This window comes from Salmo trutta, chromosome 37 (assembly GCF_901001165.1).
Source record: "Salmo trutta chromosome 37, fSalTru1.1, whole genome shotgun sequence".
Classification (NCBI taxonomy): Eukaryota; Metazoa; Chordata; class Actinopteri; order Salmoniformes; family Salmonidae; genus Salmo; species Salmo trutta.
Window position 1 is genome coordinate 742501 of NC_042993.1, and position 25675 is coordinate 768175.

Here is a 25675-nt window from a genome sequence, read left to right on the forward strand (position 1 = left end):
AGAGTAGAATAGAGCAGAGTAGAGCATAGAGCAGAGTAGAATAGAGCAGAATAGAATAAAGCAGAGTAGAATAGAGCATAGAGCAGAGTAGAATAGAGCAGAGTAGAATAGAGCATAGAGCAGAGTAGAATAGAGCAGAATAGAATAAAGCAGAGTAGAATAGAGCAGAGTAGAATAGAGCAGAGTAGAATAGAGCATTGAGCAGAGTAGAATAGAGCAGAATAGAATAAAGCAGAGTAGAATAGAGCAGAGTAGAATAGAGCAGAGTAGAATAGAGCAGAGTAGAATAGAGCATAGAGCAGAGTAGAATAGAGCAGAGTAGAATAGAGCAGAGTAGAATAGAGCATAGAGCAGAGTAGAATAGAGCAGAGTAGAATAGAGCATAGAGCAGAGTAGAATAGAGCAGAGTAGAATAGAGTATAGAGTAGAATAGAGTAGAATAGAGCATAGAGCAGAGTAGAATAGAGCATAGAGCAGAGTAGAATAGAGCAGAGTAGAATAGAGCAGAGTAGAATAGAGCATAAAGCAGAGTAGAATAGAGCAGAGTAGAATAGAGCAGAGTAGAATAGAGCAGAGTAGAATAGAGCATAGAGCAGAGTAGAAAAGAGGAGAGTAGAATAGAGCAGAGTAGAATAGAGCAGAGTAGAATAGAGCAGAGTAGAATAGAGCATAGAGCAGAGTAGAATAGAGCAGAGTAGAATAGAGCAGAGAAGAATAGAGAAGAATAGAATAGAGAAGAGTAGAATAGAGCCAAATCGAATAGAGCAGAGTAGAATAGAGGAGAGTAGAATAGAGCAGAGTAGAATAGAGCATAGAGCAGAGTAGAATAGAGCAGAGTAGAATAGAGCAGAGTAGAATAGAGCAGAGTAGAATAGAGCATAGAGTAGAATAGAGCAGAGTAGAATAGAGCAGAGTAGAATAGAGCATAGAGCAGAGTAGAATAGAGGAGAGTAGAATAGAGCAGAGTAGAATAGAGCAGAGTAGAATAGAGCATAGAGCAGAGTAGAATAGAGCAGAGTAGAATAGAGCATAGAGTAGAATAGAGCATAGAGTAGAATAGAGCAGAGTAGAATAGAGCAGAGTAGAATAGAGCAGAGTAGAATAGAGCAGAGTAGAATATAGCAGAGTAGAATAGAGCATAGAGCAGAGTAGAATAGAGCAGAGTAGAATAGAGCAGAGTAGAATAGAGCATAGAGCAGAGTAGAATAGAGCAGAGTAGAATAGAGCATAGAGCAGAGTAGAATAGAGGAGAGTAGAATAGAGCAGAGTAGAATAGAGCATAGAGCAGAGTAGAATAGAGGAGAGTAGAATAGAGCAGAGTAGAATAGAGCATAGAGCAGAGTAGAATAGAGGAGAGTAGAATAGAGCAGAGTAGAATAGAGTAGAATAGAGTAGAATAGAGCATAGAGTAGAATAGAGCAGAGTAGAATAGAGCATAGAGCAGAGTAGAATAGAGGAGAGTAGAATAGAGCAGAGTAGAATAGAGCAGAGTAGAATAGAGCATAGAGCAGAGTACAATAGAGCAGAGTAGAATAGAGCAGAGTAGAATAGAGAATAGAGGAGAATAGAGCATAGAGTAGAATAGAGCATAGAGCAGAGTAGAATAGAGCAGAGTAGAATAGAGCATAGAGCAGAGTAGAATAGAGCATAGAGCATAGTAGAATAGAGCATAGAGCAGAGTAGAATAGAACAGAGTAGAATAGAGCATAGAGCAGAGTAGAATAGAGCAGAGTAGAATAGAGCAGAGTAGATTAGAGAATAGAGGAGAATAGAGCAGAGTAGAATAGAGCATAGAGCAGAGTAGAATAGAGCATAGAGCAGAGTAGAATAGAGCAGAGTAGAATAGAGCATAAAGCAGAGTAGAATAGAGCAGAGTAGAATAGAGCAGAGTAGAATAGAGTAGAATAGAGTAGAATAGAGCATAGAGTAGAATAGAGCAGAGTAGAATAGAGCATAGAGCAGAGTAGAATAGAGCAGAGTAGAATAGAGCATAGAGAAGAATAGAATAGAGAAGAGTAGAATAGAGCCAAATCGAATAGAGCAGAGTAGAATATAACTTTATTGCCAGTTACACAAGTTGATTGAAATGTATTTTGGTGCCAATGATGTTACAGAGAGAACACACGTGCTCACGTGCTCACACACACACATGCACACATGCACACGCAGACACACACGCAGACACCCTCCGCCCTGCACACACACAGACAAACACACACACAGCGTGATACCATCATGTCCTGTTCTATGTGTTCATATATGTCAGCCAGTCTGTCCTCTCTACAGTCTGTAGCTCTGTCTGCTTGGCGGTGTCTCTCTGACCACTCCTCCCACTGCTCCTCTGACAGGTCTCTGTAGGCCAGGGCCAGGGTCCGCAGACCGTCCCCAGCATACTCCTAGACACACAAGTGAATCGAAGAATTGATAAACAATCAATCATCTCCTGATGGCTGGAGTAGTGTGCAGGAAAACATTTAACCACCAGAGGGCAGTGGTGTTACTTGCATAAAAGAGAGCTGTGATAGGCTGAATAGGAACTCTGATTATTATTGTGTGTATATGCACGTGTGTGTGTGTCTCTGTGTCTCTTTGTGTGTCTGATTGTGTGTGTGTGTGTGTGTGTGTGTAACTCACATTAAGGTGATCTGTTGTGATGTTCATCAGGTGATGGTTGGAGGGGTGGAGCCTCTCAAACAACAGAGTATCAGCTCCTTTACAGTATAGACGGATCCTCCCCTCGGGGTTACGCACTGCAGAGAGAGTCATACTTTAATATGATCTGGGTTACGCACTGCAGAGAGAGTCATACTTTAATATGATCTGGGTTACGCACTGCAGAGAGAGTCATACTTTAATATGATCTGGGTTACGCACTGCAGAGAGAGTCATACTTTAATATGATCTGGGTTACGCACTGCAGAGATAGTCATACTTTAATATGATCTGGGTTATGCACTGCAGAGAGAGTCATACTTTAATATGATCTGGGTTATGCACTGCAGAGAGTCATACTTTAATATGATCTGGGTTATGCACTGCAGGCAGAGGTATACTTTAATATGATCTGGGTTACGCACCACAGACAGAGACATACTTTAATATGATCTGGGTTATGCACCACAGACAGAGACATACTTTAATGTGATCTGGGTTATGCACCACAGACAGAGACATACTTTAATATGATCTGGGTTATGCACCGCAGACCGAGACATACTTTAATATGATCTGGGTTATGCACTGCAGGCAGAGATATACTTTAATATGATCTGGGTTACGCACCACAGACAGAGACATACTTTAATATGATCTGGGTAACGCACTGCAGAGAGAGTCATACTTTAATATGATCTGGGTAACGCACTGCAGAGAGAGTCATACTTTAATATGATCTGGGTTACGCACTGCAGAGAGAGTCATACTTTAATATGATCTGGGTTACGCACTGCAGAGAGAGACATACTTTAATATGATCTGGGTAACGCACTGCAGAGAAAGTCATACTTTAATATGATCTGAGTTACGCACCACAGACAGAGACATACTTTAATATGATCTGGGTAACGCACTGCAGAGAGAGTCATACTTTAATATGATCTGGGTTACGCACCACAGACAGAGACATACTTTACTATGATCTGGGTTACGCACTGCAGAGAGAGACATACTTTAATATGATCTGGGTAACGCACTGCAGAGAGAGTCATACTTTAATATGATCTGGGTTACGCACTGCAGAGAGAGTCATACTTTAATATGATCTGGGTTACGCACTGCAGAGAGAGACATACTTTAATATGATCTGGGTAACGCACTGCAGAGAGAGTCATACTTTAATATGATCTGGGTTACGCACCACAGACAGAGACATACTTTAATATGATCTGGGTTACGCACTGCAGAGAGAGACATACTTTAATATGATCTGGGTTACGCACTGCAGAGAGTCATACTTTAATATGATCTGGGTTACGCACCACAGACAGAGACATACTTTAATATGATCTGGGTAACGCACTGCAGAGAGAGTCATACTTTAATATGATCTGGGTTACGCACTGCAGAGAGAGTCATACTTTAATATGATCTGGGTTACGCACTGCAGAGAGAGTCATACTTTAATATAATCTGGGTTACGCACTGCAGAGAGAGTCATACTTTAATATGATCTGGGTTACGCACCACAGACAGAGTCATACTTTAATATGATCTGGGTTATGCACTGCAGGCAGAGATATACTTTAATATGATCTGGGTTACGCACCACAGACAGAGACATACTTAAATATGATCTGGGTTATGCACTGCAGACAGAGACATACTTTAATATGATCTGGTTTATGCACCACAGACAGAGACATACTTTAATATGATCTGGGTTATGCACTGCAGGCAGAGATATACTTTAATATGATCTGGGTTACGCACCATAGACAGAGACATACTTTAATATGATCTGGGTAACGCACTGCAGAGAGAGTCATACTTTAATATGATCTGGGTTACGCAACACAGACAGAGACATACTTTAATATGATCTGGGTTACGCACTGCAGAGAGAGACATACTTTAATATGATCTGGGTAACGCACTGCAGAGAGAGTCATACTTTAATATGATCTGGGTTACGCACTGCAGAGAGAGTCATACTTTAATATGATCTGGGTTACGCACTGCAGAGAGAGACATACTTTAATATGATCTGGGTAACGCACTGCAGAGAGAGTCATACTTTAATATGATCTGGGTTACGCACTGAAGAGAGAGTCATACTTTAATATGATCTGGGTTACGCACTGCAGAGAGAGACATACTTTAATATGATCTGGGTAACGCACTGCAGAGAGTCATACTTTAATATGATCTGGGTTACGCACCACAGACAGAGACATACTTTAATATGATCTGGGTAATGCACTGCAGAGAGAGTCATACTTTAATATGATCTGGGTTACGCACTGCAGACAGAGATATACTTTAATATGATCTGGGTTATGCACTGCAGACAGAGACATACTTTAATATGATCCGGGTCACGCACTGCAGACAGAGACATACTTTAATATGATCTGGGTTACGCACCACAGACAGAGACATACTTTAATATGATCTGGGTTACGCACCACAGACAGAGACATACTTTAATATGATCTGGGTTACGCACCACAGACAGAGACATACTTTAATATGATCTGGGTAACGCACTGCAGAGAGAGTCATACTTTAATATGATCTGGGTTACGCACTGCAGAGAGAGTCATACTTTAATATGATCTGGGTTATGCACCACAGACAGAGACATACTTTAATATGATCTGGGTTACGCACTGCAGACACACTAACTAAATGTTAGACTAAAAGAAATGTGAGATAATGTCTAGATGCTTTTTATAGTGGAGATCAAGTTTATAAATTGCCTGGCTGGGCTGATGAGACAGTGGATTGTGCAGTCAGATGAAACATAGTGTCACGCCCTGACCATAGCGAGCCTTTTTATTCTCTATGTTGATTAGGTCGGGGTGTGACTAGGGTGGGTTATCTAGGTGTTTTATTTCTATGTTGGCCTGGTATGGTTCCCAATCAGAGGCAGCTGTTTATCGTTGTCTCTGATTGGGGATCATATTTAGGCAGCCATTTCACCACTGGTTTTTGTGGGATCTTGTTTTGAGTTAGTGCATGTAGCACCTCTGTCGTCACGGTTCGTTGTTTATTTCCTTTTTGTTTTGTAAGTTTCACAAAAATAAAGATGTGGAACTCAGAGCACGCTGCGCCTTGGTCCGTCTCTCCACACAGCCGTGACACAGAGTAAATAGGCATTTTAATGTCATAGATTTATAATGTTGTACAGTATGTTTTATTCAAAGATATTTTCCCGTTTATTTTTTTATTTTGCTCTTGCGTAAGTTGCTGAAGTGCACTACGTCAAGGTGTGTTTGGTGAGTGTGTGTGTGTCTACTGTATGTCAAGGTGTGTGCGTGCTTGTGTGAGTGCGTATGCATGCATATGTATACCTATAACGGACATCCTCTTGCGGATGTTGTTGAAGTCGAGGATGGCCAGCAGTGTGTATGTGACGGGTCGGCCCAGCTCTGTCACAGTGACAGTACCAGGGGTTCTAGACCGGAACACAAAACCAAAGTTCCTGGCTGCTGTCACCAACGCACCCTCATCTGGAGACTGGGCCTTATACATCAACTCTCCTAGAGGGGGCAGAGTGGGGGAGAGAGAGAGAGAGAGAGAGGGAGACAGAGAATACAGTATCTATTAAACACATTCTATACATGTAGGTCAACACAAAATACAACATGCTTTTAAGATGCACTATGCAAAAACCACTCCTCCATTTCATGGTTTGCCTAATTTCAGTTTATGTGACAAAACAAGCAATGCATAGTGTAGAGAATCATTATACCATCTAAATAGCTTTGAAATATATTTGAAACAACAAAAAATATACACTGAACAAAAATATAAACGCAACATGTAGTGTTGGTCCCATGTTTCATGAGCTGAAATAAAAGATCCCAGAAATGTTCCATACTCATAAAAAGCTTATTTCTCTTAAATGTTGTGCATCAATTTGTTTACATTCCTGTTAGTGAGAATTTGTCCTATGCCAAGATAATCCATCCACCTGACAGGTGTCACATATCAAGAAGCTGATTAAACAGGGTGATCATTAGATGATTATTGTGCTGGGGAAATTAAAAGGCCACTCTAAAATGTGCAGTTTTGTCACACAACACGTCTCAAGTTTTGAGGGAGCGTGCAATTGGCATGCTGACTGCAGGAATGTCCACCAGAGCTGTTGCCAAAGAATTGTATGTTCATTTCTCTACCATAAGCCTCCTCCAACATCGTTTTATAATTTGGAAGTACGTCCAACCGGCCACACAACCGCAGACCACGTGTAACCACGCCAACCCAGGACCTCCACATCTGGCTTCTTCACCTGCGAGATCGTCTGAGACCAGATACCCGGACAGCTGATTTTCTGTCTGTAATAAAGCCCTTTTGTGGGGAAAAATGAATTCTGATTGGCTGGGCCTTGCTCCCCTGTGGGTGGGCCAGTCTCCCAAGTAGGTGGGCCTATGTCCTCTCAGGCCCACCCAAGGCTGCACCCCTGCCCAGTCATGTGAAATCCATACATTAGGGCTTTTTGAATTTATTTCAACTGACTGATTTCCTTATATGAACTGTAACTCAGTAACATAGTTTAAATTGTTGAGTTTATATTTTTGTTCTGTATAGTATTTTCAGCTGTTTAAAGCTGGTGTACAAAACCGAAAGTAAAAGACGCCAAAACAAAACTTAAGAACAGGAAGCATAAATGTAGCACACATAGACTTTCTTCTTTCAATGAGCAAATTAATAACTCACATTTCTATGTGAACTTGGTTGGGTTGCCCAAAAAGTGACATATTGCAGCTTTAAAAACATGGACTATAATTACAAGTTCAACTTAATAAAGCAAATTATTTCTCCTCATCTCCCATCTCTCCCTCCCTCTCTTTTCCTCTACCCCTCTCTCACCCTCCTTCTCCTTCCATCCCTCCCTCTATCCCTCTATAACCCTCATTCCCTCTCTCTCATCCTCCCTCTATCTCTATCTAACCCTCATTCCCTCTATCTCGCTCTCTCTTACCTTACTTCTATTCCTACCTCTATCGCTCTCTCACCCTCCCTCTCCTTCTATTCCTCCCTCTATCCCTCTCTCTCACCCTCCTTCCATCCCTCCCTCTATCCCTCTATAACCCTCTCTCTCTCTCATCCTCCCTCTATCTCTATCTAACCCTCATTCCCTCTATCTCGCTCTCTCTTACCTTACTTCTATTCCTACCTCTATCGCTCTCTCACCCTCCCTCTCCTTCTATTCCTCCCTCTATCCCGCTATCTCTCACCCTCCTTCTTCTCCTCACTCATGACGGTGTGACAGAGGGAAAGCAGCCGGAAGAACTCGTGGCTGTGAAGGTCTCCCAGCTTCACCGACTTCAGCAGACCGTTGTCATAGTAACAGAAGTCAGGGTCAGCCAGGGGGTTGAAGGAGGAGAAGTCTAGCCTCTGGAAAGAGAGAAGAGGAGAGAGAGAAGGGGAGACAGAGACGGGGAGACAGAGAAGGGGAGACAGAGAAGGGCAGACAGAGAAGGGCAGACAGAGAAGGGCAGACAGAGTAGGGGAGACAGAGAAGGGGAGACAGAGAAGGGGAGACAGAGAAGGGGAGACAGAGAAGGGCAGACAGAGAAGGGGAGACAGAAGGGGAGATAGAGAAGGGGAGACAGAGAAGAGGAGACAGAGAAGGGCAGACAGAGAAGGGGAGACAGAGAAGGGGAGACAGAGAAGGGGAGACAGAGAAGGGGAGACAGAGAAGGGCAGACAGAGTAGGGGAGACAGAGAAGGGGAGACAGAGAAGGGGAGACAGAGAAGGGCAGACAGAGAAGGGGAGACAGAGAAGGGGAGACAGAGAAGGGGAGACAGAGAAGGGCAGACAGAGAAGGGGAGACAGAGAAGGGGAGACAGAGAAGGGGAGACAGAGAAGAGGAGACAGAGAAGGGCAGACAGAGAAGGGGAGACAGAGAAGGGGAGACAGAGAAGGGCAGACAGAGAAGGGGAGACAGAGAAGGGGAAGGGAGACAGAGAAGGGCAGACAGAGAAGGGGAGACAGAGAAGGGCAGACAGAGAAGGGGAGACAGAGAAGGGCAGACAGAGAAGGGGAGACAGAGAAGGGCAGACAGAGAAGGGGAGACAGAGAAGGGCAGACAGAGAAGGGCAGACAGAGAAGGGGAGACAGAGAAGGGGAGACAGAGAAGGGGAGACAGAGAAGGGGAGACAGAGAAGGGGAGACAGAGAAGGGGAGACAGAGAAGGGGAAGGGAGACAGAGAAGGGCAGACAGAGAAGGGGAGACAGAGAAGGGGAGACAGAGAAGGGCAGACAGAGAAGGGGGAAGAGAGGAAGGAGGACAGTTGTAGTATTCACCATTAGAAACTATGCTTTGTATTCACCTATGGTCAAAGAGCAAAGTGCACAGTGCCAGAGTGATGTCATTGCCACAGAGAGCAAGCTGAACAGTATGTTGTGTTGTTAGTCATACTGTTAGTATTACGTTAGCCTGCTCACCTTTGGCTGTGCTCCCAACGGGTCGATCACCTCACCTGACAATAGAACACACTCACACTTAGACTCAGAGTTACCCAGCACCACAAGGACATCTACAACATTGACTGGGGGAACAGGACAGTGCTGATTTGATCTGATTTGTGTGTGTATTGTTCGATTTGTATTTATTAAGAATCCCCATTAGTTCCTGCCAAGGCAGCAGCTACTCTTCCTGGGGTTTATTATGGATCCCCATTAGGTCCTGCCAAGACAGCAGCTACTCTTCCTGGGGTTTATTTAGAATCCCCATTAGTTCCTGTCAAGGCAGCAGTTACTCTTCCTGGGGTTTATTATAGATCCCCATTAGTTCCTGTCAAGGCAGCAGTTACTCTTCCTGGGGTTTATTATAGATCCCCATTAGTTCCTGCCAAGGCAGCAGCTACTCTTCCTGGGGTTTATTATAGATCCCCATTAGTTCCTGCCAAGGCAGCAGTTACTCTTCCTGGGGTTTATTATGGATCCCCATTAGTTCCTGCCAAGGCAGCAGTTACTCTTCCTGGGGTTTATTATAGATCCCCATTAGTTCCTGCCAAGGCAGCAGCTACTCTTCCTGGGGTTTATTATGGATCCCCATTAGTTCCTGCCAAGGCAGCAGCTACTCTTCCTGGGGTTTATTATAGATCCCCATTAGTTCCTGCCAAGGCAGCAGCTACTCTTCCTGGGGTTTATTATAGATCCCCATTAGTTCCTGCCAAGGCAGCAGTTACTCTTCCTGGGGTTTATTATAGATCCCCATTAGTTCCTGCCAAGGCAGCAGCTACTCTTCCTGGGGTTTATTATGGATCCCCATTAGTTCCTGCCAAGGCAGCAGCTACTCTTCCTGGGGTTTATTATAGATCCCCATTAGTTCCTGCCAAGGCAGCAGTTACTCTTCCTGGGGTTTATTATGGATCCCCATTAGTTCCTGCCAAGGCAGCAGCTACTCTTCCTGGGGTTTATTATGGATCCCCATTAGTTCCTGCCAAGGTGGCAGCTACTCTTCCTGGTGTTTATTATGGATCCCCATTAGTTCCTGCCAAGGCAGCAGCTACTCTTCCTGGGGTTTATTATGGATCCCCATTAGTTCCTGCCAAGGTGGCAGCTACTCTTCCTGGGGTTTATTATGGATCCCCATTAGTGCCTGCCAAGACAGCAGCTACTCTTCCTGGGGTTTATTATGGATCCCCATTAGTTCCTGCCAAGGCAGCAGCTACTCTTCCTGGGGTTTATTTAGAATCCCCATTAGTTCCTGTCAAGGCAGCAGTTACTCTTCCTGGGGTTTATTATAGATCCCCATTAGTTCCTGTCAAGGCAGCAGTTACTCTTCCTGGGGTTTATTATAGATCCCCATTAGTTCCTGCCAAGGCAGCAGCTACTCTTCCTGGGGTTTATTATAGATCCCCATTAGTTCCTGCCAAGGCAGCAGTTACTCTTCCTGGGGTTTATTATGGATCCCCATTAGTTCCTGCCAAGGCAGCAGTTACTCTTCCTGGGGTTTATTATAGATCCCCATTAGTTCCTGCCAAGGCAGCAGCTACTCTTCCTGGGGTTTATTATGGATCCCCATTAGTTCCTGCCAAGGCAGCAGCTACTCTTCCTGGGGTTTATTATAGATCCCCATTAGTTCCTGCCAAGGCAGCAGCTACTCTTCCTGGGGTTTATTATAGATCCCCATTAGTTCCTGCCAAGGCAGCAGTTACTCTTCCTGGGGTTTATTATAGATCCCCATTAGTTCCTGCCAAGGCAGCAGCTACTCTTCCTGGGGTTTATTATGGATCCCCATTAGTTCCTGCCAAGGCAGCAGCTACTCTTCCTGGGGTTTATTATAGATCCCCATTAGTTCCTGCCAAGGCAGCAGTTACTCTTCCTGGGGTTTATTATGGATCCCCATTAGTTCCTGCCAAGGCAGCAGCTACTCTTCCTGGGGTTTATTATGGATCCCCATTAGTTCCTGCCAAGGTGGCAGCTACTCTTCCTGGTGTTTATTATGGATCCCCATTAGTTCCTGCCAAGGCAGCAGCTACTCTTCCTGGGGTTTATTATGGATCCCCATTAGTTCCTGCCAAGGTGGCAGCTACTCTTCCTGGGGTTTATTATGGATCCCCATTAGTGCCTGCCAAGACAGCAGCTACTCTTCCTGGGGTTTATTATGGATCCCCATTAGTTCCTGCCAAGGCAGCAGCTACTCTTCCTGGGGTTTATTATGGATCCCCATTAGTGCCTGCCAAGGCAGCAGCTACTCTTCCTGGGGTTTATTATGGATCCCCATTAGTGCCTGCCAAGACAGCACCTACTCTTCCTGGGGTCCATCACATATTAAGGCAGTAATATACATTATAATACAATTTTTAAACATTAAAATACATTTAACAACAGATTTCACACCACATTAAGCGTGTGCCCTCAGGCCACTACTCTACTACTACACACAATCCAGGTGTACGTGTGCGTATAGAGTGCATGTGTGTATACTGTGTACGTGTGTGTATAGTGTCTAAGTTGTGTGTATAGTGTGTATGTTGTGTGTATGTTGTATGTGTTTGTACCTGTGTGTGTGACTCTTCACAGTCCTTGCTGTTCCATAAGGTGTATTTGTATCAGTTTTTTAAATCTGAGAGACTGTAGTATATAGTGTATTATACACACCTTAAATCTGATAGACTATAGTATATATGTAGTATACCCACATTAAATCTGATAGACTGTAGTATATAGTGTAGTATACCCACCTTAAATCTGATAGACTGTAGTATATATGTAGTATACCCACCTTAAATCTGATAGACTGTAGTATATATGTAGTATACCCACATTAAATCTGATAGACTGTAGTATATATGTAGTATACCCACATTAAATCTGATAGACTATAGTATATATGTAGTATACCCACCTTAAATCTGATAGACTGTAGTATATATGTAGTATACCCACCTTAAATCTGATAGACTGTAGTATATATGTAGTATACCCACATTAAATCTGATAGACTGTAGTATATATGTAGTATACCCACATTAAATCTGATAGACTGTAGTATATATGTAGTATACCCACCTTAAATCTGATAGACTATAGTATATATGTAGTATACCCACATTAAATCTGATAGACTGTAGTATATATGTAGTATACCCACCTTAAATCTGATAGACTGTAGTATATATGTAGTATACCCACATTAAATCTGATAGACTGTAGTATATATGTAGTATACCCACCTTAAATCTGATAGACTGTAGTATATATGTAGTATACCCACCTTAAATCTGATAGACTGTAGTATATATGTAGTATACCCACATTAAATCTGATAGACTGTAGTATATATGTAGTATACCCACATTAAATCTGATAGACTGTAGTATATATGTAGTATACCCACCTTAAATCTGATAGACTATAGTATATATGTAGTATACCCACATTAAATCTGATAGACTGTAGTATATATGTAGTATACCCACCTTAAATCTGATAGACTATAGTATATATGTAGTATACCCACATTAAATCTGATAGAATGTAGTATATATGTAGTATACACACCTTAAATCTGATAGACTGTAGTATATATGTAGTATACACACCTTAAATCTGATAGACTGTAGTATATGTAGTATACCCACATTAAATCTAATAGAATGTAGTATATATGTAGTATACCCACATTAAATCTGATAGACTGTAGTATATAGTGTAGTATACCTACCTTAAATCTGATAGACTGTAGTATATAGTGTTGTATATGGTGCAGTATATAGTGTAGTATACCCACCTTAAATCTGATAGACTGTAGTATATAGTGTTATATATCGTGCAGTATATAGTGTAGTATACCCACCTTAAATCTGATAGACTGTAGTATATATGTAGTATACCCACCTTAAATCTGATAGACTATAGTATATATGTAGTATACCCACATTAAATCTGATAGACTGTAGTATATATGTAGTATACCCACCTTAAATCTGATAGACTGTAGTATATATGTAGTATACCCACATTAAATCTGATAGACTGTAGTATATATGTAGTATACCCACATTAAATCTGATAGACTGTAGTATATATGTAGTATACCCACCTTAAATCTGATAGACTATAGTATATATGTAGTATACCCACATTAAATCTGATAGACTGTAGTATATATGTAGTATACCCACCTTAAATCTGATAGACTATAGTATATATGTAGTATACCCACATTAAATCTGATAGAATGTAGTATATATGTAGTATACATACCTTAAATCTGATAGACTGTAGTATATATGTAGTATACACACCTTAAATCTGATAGACTGTAGTATATATGTAGTATACCCACATTAAATCTAATAGAATGTAGTATATATGTAGTATACCCACATTAAATCTGATAGACTGTAGTATATAGTGTAGTATACCTACCTTAAATCTGATAGACTGTAGTATATAGTGTTGTATATCGTGCAGTATATAGTGTAGTATACCCACCTTAAATCTGATAGACTGTAGTATATAGTGTTATATATCGTGCAGTATATAGTGTAGTATACCCACCTTAAATCTGATAGACTGTAGTATATATGTAGTATACCCACCTTAAATCTGATAGACTATAGTATATATGTAGTATACCCACATTAAATCTGATAGACTGTAGTATATATGTAGTATACCCACCTTAAATCTGATAGACTGTAGTATATATGTAGTATACCCACATTAAATCTGATAGACTGTAGTATATATGTAGTATACCCACATTAAATCTGATAGACTGTAGTATATATGTAGTATACCCACCTTAAATCTGATAGACTATAGTATATATGTAGTATACCCACATTAAATCTGATAGACTGTAGTATATAGTGTAGTATACCCACCTTAAATCTGATAGACTGTAGTATATATGTAGTATACCCACCTTAAATCTGATAGACTATAGTATATATGTAGTATACCCACCTTAAATCTGATAGACTATAGTATATATGTAGTATACCCACATTAAATCTGATAGAATGTAGTATATATGTAGTATACACACCTTAAATCTGATAGACTGTAGTATATATGTAGTATACACACCTTAAATCTGATAGACTGTAGTATATATGTAGTATACCCACATTAAATCTAATAGAATGTAGTATATATGTAGTATACCCACATTAAATCTGATAGACTGTAGTATATAGTGTAGTATACCTACCTTAAATCTGATAGACTGTAGTATATAGTGTTGTATATCGTGCAGTATATAGTGTAGTATACCCACCTTAAATCTGATAGACTGTAGTATATAGTGTTATATATCGTGCAGTATATAGTGTAGTATACCCACCTTAAATCTGATAGACTGTAGTATATAGTGTAGTATACCCACCTTAAATCTGATAGACTGTAGTATATAGTGTAGTATATAGTGTAGTATACCCACCATAGGCATGTCCGTTGATAGAGCACTTGCTGAAGCTCATGATGTTCTGAGTGAGAGTTCCTGTCTTGTCACTGAAGATGTACTCCACCTGTTTCAATGGGGGGGGGGGGTTATCAAGATACCACAGACGTACTGGACCTACATCCAGACACACCACAGGCTTTTAGGCTAACATTCTCCAACACAGAGATACAAGGATCTAGTGTAGATGAACAACAGTAGGGTGTAGATGAACAACAGTAGGGTGTAGATGAACAGCAGTAGGGTGTAGATGAACAACAGTAGGGTGTAGATGAACAACAGTAGGGTGTAGATGAACAACAGTAGGGTGTAGATGAACAACAGTAGGGTGTAGATGAACAACAGTAGGGTGTAGGATGTTCCTCACCTGTCCCAGTTCCTCGTTGAGAGTGGTGGTCCTGGCTTCAGCTGCTGTGTTACACTGTGGACAGAACATCTTCCTGTCCCAGTTTATAAAGTAACTATGACCCAGCCTAATCACCTCCACACTGGAGAGACAGAGGGAGGGAGGGAGGGAGGGAGGGGGGAGGGAGGGAGGAGGGGGGAGGGAGGGAGGGGGAGGGGGGAGGGAGGGGGGAGGGAGGGAGGGAGGGAAAAAAAATAATGATAATTCAACAGGAAGCCCTCTAACTTGTTTGGGAATGCAGATTGCAGCCCACACAACACATACAAAAACACACAACAGACTAACACACAAACACACTAACACATAAAGAAACCAACAAACAACAGCCCTTAGTAAGTCAGTTATCAGTACGGGTGGGTCAGTACCACACACCAACATCAGTCGTGGATTGAAATACTAACTTGTTCCAGAATCCACAGAAAGTAAAGTACTGATGAAGCATCTTGACTGTCACTGTCACTCATCTCCCTTGACTAAAAGGGTCATAGAGGTTTTATTACCTGACATAGAGATGTTATTACCTGACATAGAGGGCTTATAACCTGACATAAAGTATTCCTTACCTGACGTAGAGTGAGATGGGCACCACGGTGTTGAGAATGATGACGTAGGACCAGAAGGAGAGGAAAGCAGAGAACAGGAAGTTGTCTACAGGCAGGTCCCAGGCCAGGTAACTCTGGAACAGAGAACCCACCTCTCTCTCCCACACAGCATTCCCCACAGCCAGGATCACACCCATACACACCATGAAGCCAAAGATCTGGGACGGGGAGAGAGAGGAGGGAGAAAGGGGAGAGAGAGGGGAGAGAGAGGGGGAGAGAGGCGTGAGAAGGGCCGAAAGGGGGGAAGAGAGGGGAGAAAGAGGGGAGAGAGAGAGGGGAGAGAAGAGGAGAAAGGGGGGAAGAGAGGGGAGAGAGGGGAGGGAGAGAGGGTAAAGATTAGACTTATGTCTAAATGTATGTTCCCGTAATTTCCGGACTATTAAGCGCACCTGAATATAAGCCACACCCACTGAATTTAAAAAAATATATTATTTTGAACATAAATAAGCCGCACATGTCTATAAGCCGCAGGTGCCTACCGGTACATTGAAACAAATGAACTTTACACAGGCTTTAACGAAACACGGCTTGTAACAAAAAAATAATAATTAGCAGTAAGCTTTAGTTGTCTTTTTGCACTGAGTCAATTCCTCACGCTGCTGTTTCCAACGTCTTATCATTGACTCATTAAGACCAAGCTCCCGTGCAGCAGCTCTATTTCCTTTTCCAACAGCCAGATCAATCGCCTTCAACTTGAAAGCTGCATCATATGCATTTCTCCGTGTCTTTGCCATGATGAGGGTGACAAAATGACTACCATAATCAGAATGATGGGAAGTTTGAGAGCGCTCGATTTAATCTAAACAGTAAACAAAAAAGTTGTTTGACCTTAACCCGTTCGGCAATTTCATTGGTCTAATGAAAGCTTCATGCCGCCAAAAAACTGAGCACGTCACAGAATGTGTTTTTTGGAAGAAAAAAAAATTGAAAGCAGGAAAAACCCATATATTAGCCGCGTCATTGTTTAAGCCGCGAGGTTCAAAGCTGGGAAAACAGTTGCGGCTTATAGTCCGGAATTTACGGTACCTTATTTTTATTTAAAAATGTCAAGCTAAACTAGAAAAGTAGAGTTTCTGGAGAAACCAGAAGGCCATTTATAGTCTTGTTTTATATTAGAAGTAGATGTTAAACAAGTATGGCCAAACAGAAGGGGAGGTGTGGGGTCTCCTACCCAGAGCACCAGTGTGTTCATGAGGCGGTCGATGCTTGTGCGTTTGAACTTGGTGCGACCACTATTCTGCATCAGCTTGGTGTCTGGGCCTGGTTAGAGAGATATAGAAAGAGGAATTGGTTAGACAAACACACACACGTGCACACACAAAGAGACAGACAGACAGACAGACAGACAGACAGACAGACAGACAGACAGACAGACAGACAGACAGACAGACAGACAGACAGACAGACCTGCAAAGATGACCAGTCCGTAGCAGGTCTCTGTGTTGCGGAGAACACAGCCTCGTAGTAACATGTTGTGGTTGCTCAGAGGGTATTTACAATCTCTCCAGCACAGAAGACCACAGAACCTGTCCAGCTTGTTGTTGGGAGGCTCACAGACCACCTCCCCTGTACCGGCAACACACACACACCTTTATCACACACTTTACAATCACCTCACCTAGTCAGCTAAGATACAGTACAGTGTTCTCTCCATCATCATCTTCCCATCCCACCTCAGTAACAGACAGCGTTTAGAAACCACGTCAGCAGTACAACACACTGTTTACTACATCAGCCTCTGCTTCACAAAAACAATGACTACATATTCAACATCAGAGTTCAGCTGTGTTTCAGTGTTTCAGCCACATTCCATTTTAGGACTATTGAATTAAACTGACTTACTATGGGCGCTGTGCAAACAAACACGCAGACACACGCAGACACACACACTCACACACACACTCACACACACACTCACACACACACACACACACACACACAGACCGACTTGTTTGCAGTAATGCTTTCTGCTGAGCAGGTGAGGAGAGATGCGTGGGTGAACCATGCTGACGAGGAAAACCAGTGTGTGTCTGTGGGGAATGGAGAGACTGGGGGTGTTAAGCGCTGACAACGGAGGGCGTGTGTGTGTGTGATGCTGGGCAGTGTGGGTGCTAAGTGCTTGGCTGCAGAGTGGACTTGCTGACCTCTGATGTGTGAAAGACACAGAGACCAATAGAAAGAGAATTCCTACCATCAAAAGAGGCCAGGTTGTTGGGGTCTCCCAGCTCTGCAGTCACAGACAGAGACTGACGTACCTTCATATTGGTCTCCCTGCACACACACACACACACACACACACACACACACACACACACACACACACACACACACACACACACACACACACACACACACACACACACACACACACACACACACACACACACACACACACACACACACACACTGTATATGAACTCACAAACCATGAGGATCACTGTGTTGTGCTTTATTGGACTGTGCTGTGTGTTATGGTGTATTCTTACCCGTCTAGCTCTGCGGTTTCGATGTAACAGAGGCTATGAGGTTCACTACTGGACAGTAAGAGAAGGTCAGCCTGAAGAGAAACATCAGCTAGCATTAGCATCCGCTAACACACTAGCATTTCTGATAATACCACTTTGTCCCTTCTAGCATGGCCATCTAACAAGGCTAACACATTCCAGAAACTCTGGCTAACACGCTACTGGTACAGTACATTGAAAGTTAACCTTAGTGTAGAGATTGTTTGGCTGAAATATGAGAGTGCTGTGTGTTACATCACCTTTATGGAAGCCTTTAAAACCACCATGAATGAATCTCAATACCGGTAGGTGCTTGTATATATATGAAACCATTGCACTGCACCATAAAAACTGTGTTATGACAGAGTACACTACAACAGTTGTAAATGAATCATGACCAGTGTATGTGTGTGTGTGTGTGTGTGATACATTATGTTGATGATTGAATGACACACACTTACTGCCACAAACTGGTTATTCTCCAGTTTAATGATATCACCAACTCTTACATTCATCCACTTCTCCTTCTGAAGACTGAGAGAGAGAAACGAGGGAGGGAGGGAGGGAGGGAGGGAGGGAGGGAGGGAGGGAGGGAGGGAGAGAGAGAGAGAGAGAGGGAGAGAGAGAGGGAGGTAGAAAGAAAAAGAAAGAAGTACTAAATGACAAATATAAACAGCTTACAATGTGTGAAGAGAACAGCATGAGAATTGGTCAGTAGCAGAAATGACTGATTACTGTCTGTATTTCTGAGTGTAGACTGGACTAGATAACTGTCTGTATTTCTGAGTGTAGACTGGACTAGATAACTGTCTGTATTTCTGAGTGTAGACTGGACTAGATGACTGTCTGTATTTCTGAGTGTAGACTGGACTAGATGACTGTCTGTATTTCTGAGTGTAGACTGGACTAGATGACTGTCTGTATTGCTGAGTATAGACTGGACTAGATAACTGTCTGTATTTCTGAGTGTAGACTGGACTAGATGACTGTCTGTATTTCTGAGTGTAGACTGGACTAGATGACTGTCTGTATTTCTGAGTGTAGACTGGACTAGATGACTGTCTGTATTGCTGAGTGTAGACTGGACTAGATGACTGTCTGTATTGCTGAGTGTAGACTGGACTAGATGACTGTCTGTATTGCTGAGTGAAGACTGGACTAGAGGACTGTCTGTATTGCTGAGTGAAGACTGGACTAGATGAATGTCTGTATTGCTGAGTGTAGACTGGACTAGATGAATGTCTGTATTGCTGAGTGTAGACTGGACTAGAGGACTGTCTGTATTTCTGAGTGTAGACTGGACTAGATAACTGTCTGCATTGCTGAGTGAAGACTGGACTAGATTACTGTCTGTATTGCTGAGTGTAGACTGGACTAGATGACTGTCTGTATTGCTGAGTGTAGACTGGACTAGATGACTGTCTGTATTGCTGAGTGAAGACTGGACTAGAGGACTGTCTGTATTGCTGAGTGAAGACTGGACTAGATGAATGTCTGTATTGCTGAGTGTAGACTGGACTAGAGGACTGTCTGTATTTCTGAGTGTAGACTGGACTAGATAACTGTCTGCATTGCTGAGTGAAGACTGGACTAGATTACTGTCTGTATTGCTGAGTGTAGACTGGACTTGATGAATGTCTGTATTTCTGAATGTAGACTGGACTAGAGGACTGTCTGGATTAATGGGTGTAGACTGCACTAGATGAATGTCTGTATTGCTGAGTGTAGACTGGACTAGAGGACTGTCTGTATTTCTGAGTGTACACTGGACTAGACAACTGTCTGGATTAATGAGTGTAGACTGCACTAGATGACTGTCTGTATTGCTGATTGTAGACTGGACTAGATGTCTGTCTTTATTGCTGAGTGTACACTGGACTAGAAGACTGTCAGTATTGCTGAGTGTAGACTGGACTAGATGACTGTCTGTATATCTGAGTGTAGACTGTACTAGATGAATGTCTGTATTGCTGATTGTAGACTGGACTAGATGACTGTCTCTATTGCTGAGTGTAGACTGGACTAGATGCCTGTCTGTATTGCTGAGTGTAGACTGGACTAGATAACTGTCTGCATTAATGAGTGTAGACTGGACTAGACAATTGTCTGTATTGCTGAATGTAGACTGGTCTAGATGATTGTCTGTATTGCTGAGTGTAGCCTGGACTAGATGCCTGCCTGTACTAATGAGTGTAAACTGGACTAGATGACTGATTGAATTGCTGAGTGTAGACTGGACTAGATTACTGTCTGTATTGCTGACTGTAGACTGGACTAGAGGACTGTCTGTATTGCTGAGTGTACACTGGACTAGATGACTGTCTGTAATGCTGAGTGTAGACTGGACTAGATGAATGGCTGTATTGCTGATTGTAGACTGGACTAGATGTTCTTCTTCTGATCCCTCCTGTCTCAGCCTCCAGTATTTATGCTGCAGTAGTTTATGTGCCGGGGGGTTAGGGTCAGTCTGTTTCATCTGGAGTATTCTCTTGTCTTATCCGGTGTCCTGTGTGAATTTAAATATGCTCTCTCTAATTCTCTCTTTCTCTCTTTCTTTCTTTCTCTCGGAGGACCTGAGCCCTAGGACCATGCCTCGGGACTACCTGGCATGATGACTCCTTGCTGTCCCCAGTCCACCTGGCCATGCTGCTGCTCCAGTTTCAACTGTTCTGCCTGCGGCTACGGAACCCTGACCTGTTCACCGGACGTGCTTGTTGCACCCTCGACAACTACAATGATTATTATTATTTGACCATGCTGGTCATTTATGAACATTTTAACATCTTGACCATGTTCTGTTATAATATCCACCCGGCACAGCCAGAAGAGGACTGGCCACCCCTCATAGCCTGGTTCCTCTCTAGGTTTCTTCCTAGGTTTTTGGCCTTTCTAGGGAGTTTTTCCTAGGGAGTTTTTCCTAGCCACCGTGCCTCTTTCACATGCATTGCTTGCTGTTTGGGGTTTTAGGCTGGGTTTCTGTACAGCACTTTGAGATATCAGCTGACGTACGAAGGGCTATATAAATAAATTTGATTTGATTTGATGTCTGTCTTTATTGCTGATTGTAGACTGGACTAGATGTCTGTCTTTATTGCTGAGTGTAGACTGGACTAGAAGACTGTCTGTATTGCTGAGTGCAGACTGGACTAAAGGACTGTCTAATTGCGGAGTGTAGACTAGACCAGATACAGTGAGGGAAAAAAAGATTTGATCCCCTGCTGATTTTGTACGTTTGCCCACTGACAAAGAAATGATCAGTCTATAATTTTAATGGTAGGTTTATTTGAACAGTGAGAGACAGAATAACAACAAAAAAATCCAGGAAAATGCATGTCAAAAATGTTATAAAATGATTTGCATTTTAATGAGGGAAATAAGTATTTGACCCCTCTGCAAAACATGACTTAGTATGTGGTGGCAAAACCCTTGTTGGCAATCACAGAGGTCAGACGTTTCTTGTAGTTGGCCACCAGGTTTGCACACATCTCAGGAGGGATTTTGTCCCACTCCTCTTTGCAGATCTTCTCCAAGTCATTAAGGTTTCGAGGCTGATGTTTGGCAACTCGAACCTTCAGCTCCCTCCACAGATTTTCTATGGGATTAAGGTCTGGACACTGGCTAGGCCACTCCAGGACCTTAATGTACTTTTTCTTGAGCCACTCCTTTGTTGCCTTTGCCGTGTGTTTTGGGTCGTTGTCATGTTGGAATACCCATCCACGACCCATTTTCAATGCCCTGGCTGAGGGAAGGTGGTTGTCACCCAAGATTTGACGGTACATGGCCCCGTCCATCGTCCCTTTGATGTGGTGAATTTGTCGTGTCCCCTTAGCAGAAAAACACCCCCAAAGCATAATGTTTCCACCTCCATATTTGACGGTGGAGATGGTGTTCCTGGGGTCATAGGCAGCATTCCTCCTCCTCCAAACACGGCGAGTTGAGTTGATGCCAAAGAGCTCCATTTTGGTCTCATCTGACCACAACACTTTCACCCAGTTGTCCTCTGAATCATTCAGATGTTCATTGGCAAACTTCAGACGGGCATGTATATGTGATTTCTTGAGCAGGGGGACCTTGCGGGCGCTGCAGGATTTCTGTCCTTCACGGCGTAGTGTGTTACCAATTGTTTTCTTGGTGACTATGGTCCCAGCTGCCTTGAGATCATTGACAAGATCCTCCCGTGTATTTCTGGGCTAATTCCTCACCGTTCTCATGATCATTGCAATTCCACGAGGTGAGATCTTGCATGGAGCCCCAGGCCGAGGGATATTGACAGTTCTTTTGTGTTTCTTCCATTTGCGAATAATCACACCAAATGTTGTGACCTTCTCACCAAGCTGCTTGGCGATGGTCTTGTAGCCCATTCCAGCCTTGTGTAGGTCTACAATCTTGTCCCTGACATCCTTGGAGAGCTCTTTGGTCTTGGCCATGGTGGAGAGTTTGGAATCTGATTGATTGATTGCTTCTGTGGACAGGTGTCTTTTTTACAGGTAACAAGCTGTGGTTAGGAGCACTCCCTTTAAGAGTGTGCTCCTAATCTCAGCTCGTTACCTGTATAAAAGACACCTGGGAGCCAGAAATCTTTCTGATTGAGAGGGGGTCAAATACTTATTTCCCTCATTAAAATGCAAATCAATTTCTAACATTTTTGACATGCGTTTTTCTGGATTTTTGTGTTGTTATTCTGTCTCTCACTGTTCAAATAAACCTACCATTAAAATTATAGACTGATAATTTCTTTGTCAGTGGACAAACTTACAAAATCAGCAGGGTATCAAATACTTATTTCCCTCACTGTAACTGTCTGTATTTCTGAGTGGAGACTGGACTAGATGAATGTCTTTATTAATGAGTGTAGACTGGCCTAGATGACTGTCTCTATTGCTGAGTGTAGACTGGACTAGATGAATGTCTGTATTGCTGAGTGTAGACTGGACTAGATAACTGTCTGTATTAATGAGTGTAGACGGGACTAGATGACTGTCTGTATTGCTGATTGTAGATTGGACTAGATGTCTGTCTTTATTGCTGAGTGTAGACTGGACTAGATGATTGTCTGTATTTCTGAGTGTAGCCTGGACTAGATGAATGTCTGTATTTCTGAGTGTAGACTGGACTAGATGAATGTCTGTATTGCTGAGTGTAGACTGTACTAGAGGACTGTCTGTATTGCTGAGTGTACACTGGACTAGAGGACTGTCTGTATTGCTGAGTGTAGACTGGACTAGAAGACTCGGTATTTCTGAGTGTAGACTGGACTAGATGACTGTCTGTATTGCTGAGTGTAGACTGGACTAGATAACTGTCTGTATTGCTGAGTGGAGACTGGACTAGATGAATGTCTGTATTTCTGAGTGTAGACTGTACTAGAGGACTGTCTGTATTGCTGAGAGTAGACTGGACTAGAGGACTGTCTGTATTGCTGAGTGTACACTGGACTAGATGACTGTCTGTATTGCTGAGTGTACATTGGACTAGATAACTGTCTGTATTTCTGAGTATAGGCTGTACTAGATGACTGTCTGTATTGCTGAGTATAGACTGGACTAGAAGACTCGGTCTTTCTGAGTGTAGACCGGATTAGATGAATGTCTGTATTTCTGAGTGTAGACTGTACTAGATGAATGGCTGTATTGCTGAGTGTAGACTATACTAGATGAATGGCTGTATTGCTGAGTGTAGACTGTACTAGATGAATGGCTGTATTGCTGAGTGTAGACTGTACTAGATGAATGGCTGTATTGCTGAATGTAGACTGTACTAGATGAATGGCTGTATTGCTGAGTGTAGACTGTACTAGATGAATGGCTGTATTGCTGAGTGTACACTGTACTAGATGAATGGCTGTATTGCTGAGTGTAGACTGTACTAGATGAATGGCTGTATTGCTGAGTGTACACTGTACTAGATGAATGGCTGTATTGCTGAGTGTAGACTGTACTAGATAACTGTCTGTATTGCTGAGTGTACACTGTACTAGATTAATGTCTGTATTGCTGAGTGTAGACTGGACTAGATAACTGTCTGTATTGCTGAGTGTACACTGTACTAGATGAATGGCTGTATTGCTGAGTGTAGACTGTACTAGATGAATGTCTGTATTGCTGAGTGTAGACTGGACTAGATGAATGGCTGTATTGCTGAGTGTAGACTGTACTAGATGAATGTCTGTATTGCTGAGTGTAGACTGGACTAGATGAATGGCTGTATTGCTGAGTGTAGACTGTACTAGATAACTGTCTGTATTGCTGAGTGTACACTGTACTAGATTAATGTCTGTATTGCTGAGTGTAGACTGGACTAGATAACTGTCTGTATTGCTGAGTGTACACTGTACTAGATGAATGGCTGTATTGCTGAGTGTAGACTGTACTAGATGAATGTCTGTATTGCTGAGTGTAGACTGGACTAGATGAATGGCTGTATTGCTGAGTGTAGACTGTACTAGATGAATGTCTGTATTGCTGAGTGTAGACTGGACTAGATGAATGTCTGTATTGCTGAGTGTAGACTGTACTAGATGAATGTCTTTATTAATGAGTGTAGACTGTACTAGATGAATGGCTGTATTGCTGAGTGTAGACTGGACTAGATGAATGGCTGTATTGCTGAGTGTAGACTGTACTAGATGAATGGCTGTATTGCTGAGTATAGACTGGACTAGATGAATGGCTGTATTGCTGAGTGTAGACTGGACTAGATGACTGTCTGTATTGCTGAGTGTAGACTGGACTAGAGGAGACTTACGAGCCGTGGATGACGACCTGAGACTGCCGGTTGTTCACCTGGTTGTCACTCTTGTGACGGAACTGAAGGAGACAAGAATTGACATGGATTTTCTCCAAATATGATGTGTTTTGAATAGTGTAAGTTAGGACTGGTACAATTATCAACCAACAATTACGGACATAACTTCAAAATAATAGTCATGATCATCTTAAGACATGGCTTTTAGGAGACGGGGCGTTCAACTTTATATTCAACTAGATACAGTTCACCCAATAGCAGTTCTTCATTTTACATGAAGTGGGTAAAGTTGGTAATCATTTTACATGAAGTGGGTAAAGTTGGTAATCATTTTACATGAAGTGGGTAAAGTTGGTAATCATTTTACATGAAGTGGGTAAAGTTGGTAATCATTTTACATGAAGTGGGTAAAGTTGGTCATCATTTTACATGAAGTGGGTAAAGTTGGTAATCATTTTACATGAAGTGGGTAAAGTTGGTAATCATTTTAAATGAGTGGGTAAAGTTGGTAATCATTTTACATGAAGAGGGTAAAGTTGGTAATCATTTTACATGAAGTGGGTAAAGTTGGTAATCATTTTACATGAAGTGGGTAAAGTTGGTAATCATTTTAAATGAGTGGGTAAAGTTGGTAATCATTTTACATGAAGAGGGTAAAGTTGGTAATCATTTTACATGAAGTGGGTAAAGTTGGTAATCATTTTACATGAAGTGGGTAAAGTTGGTAATCATTTTACATGAAGTGGGTAAAGTTGGTAATCATTTTACATGAAGTGGGTAAAGTTGGTCATCATTTTACATGAAGTGGGTAAAGTTGGTAATCATTTT

General features: G+C 42.3%; 1 protein-coding gene across 8 annotated transcripts in view; it reads right to left on the reverse strand.

Moving 5' to 3' along the window:
• Positions 1-25675, reverse strand: part of atp8b2 (ATPase phospholipid transporting 8B2) — an 80991-nt gene that overhangs the window by 21916 nt on the left and 33400 nt on the right. For all 8 annotated transcript variants that reach the window (XM_029737654.1, XM_029737656.1, XM_029737653.1 and 5 more), the window contains 14 exons: positions 24848-24909; positions 18565-18637; positions 18086-18156; positions 17791-17870; positions 17007-17165; positions 16771-16859; positions 15561-15757; positions 14959-15079; positions 14571-14658; positions 9116-9150; positions 7902-8061; positions 6012-6200; positions 2635-2750; positions 2232-2396 (listed from right to left, as the gene is read on the reverse strand). In XM_029737654.1, the coding sequence (XP_029593514.1) occupies positions 2232-2396; positions 2635-2750; positions 6012-6200; positions 7902-8061; positions 9116-9150; positions 14571-14658; positions 14959-15079; positions 15561-15757; positions 16771-16859; positions 17007-17165; positions 17791-17870; positions 18086-18156; positions 18565-18637; positions 24848-24909 (1605 nt within the window). The remainder of the gene's footprint in view (positions 1-2231; positions 2397-2634; positions 2751-6011; positions 6201-7901; positions 8062-9115; positions 9151-14570; positions 14659-14958; positions 15080-15560; positions 15758-16770; positions 16860-17006; positions 17166-17790; positions 17871-18085; positions 18157-18564; positions 18638-24847; positions 24910-25675) is intronic.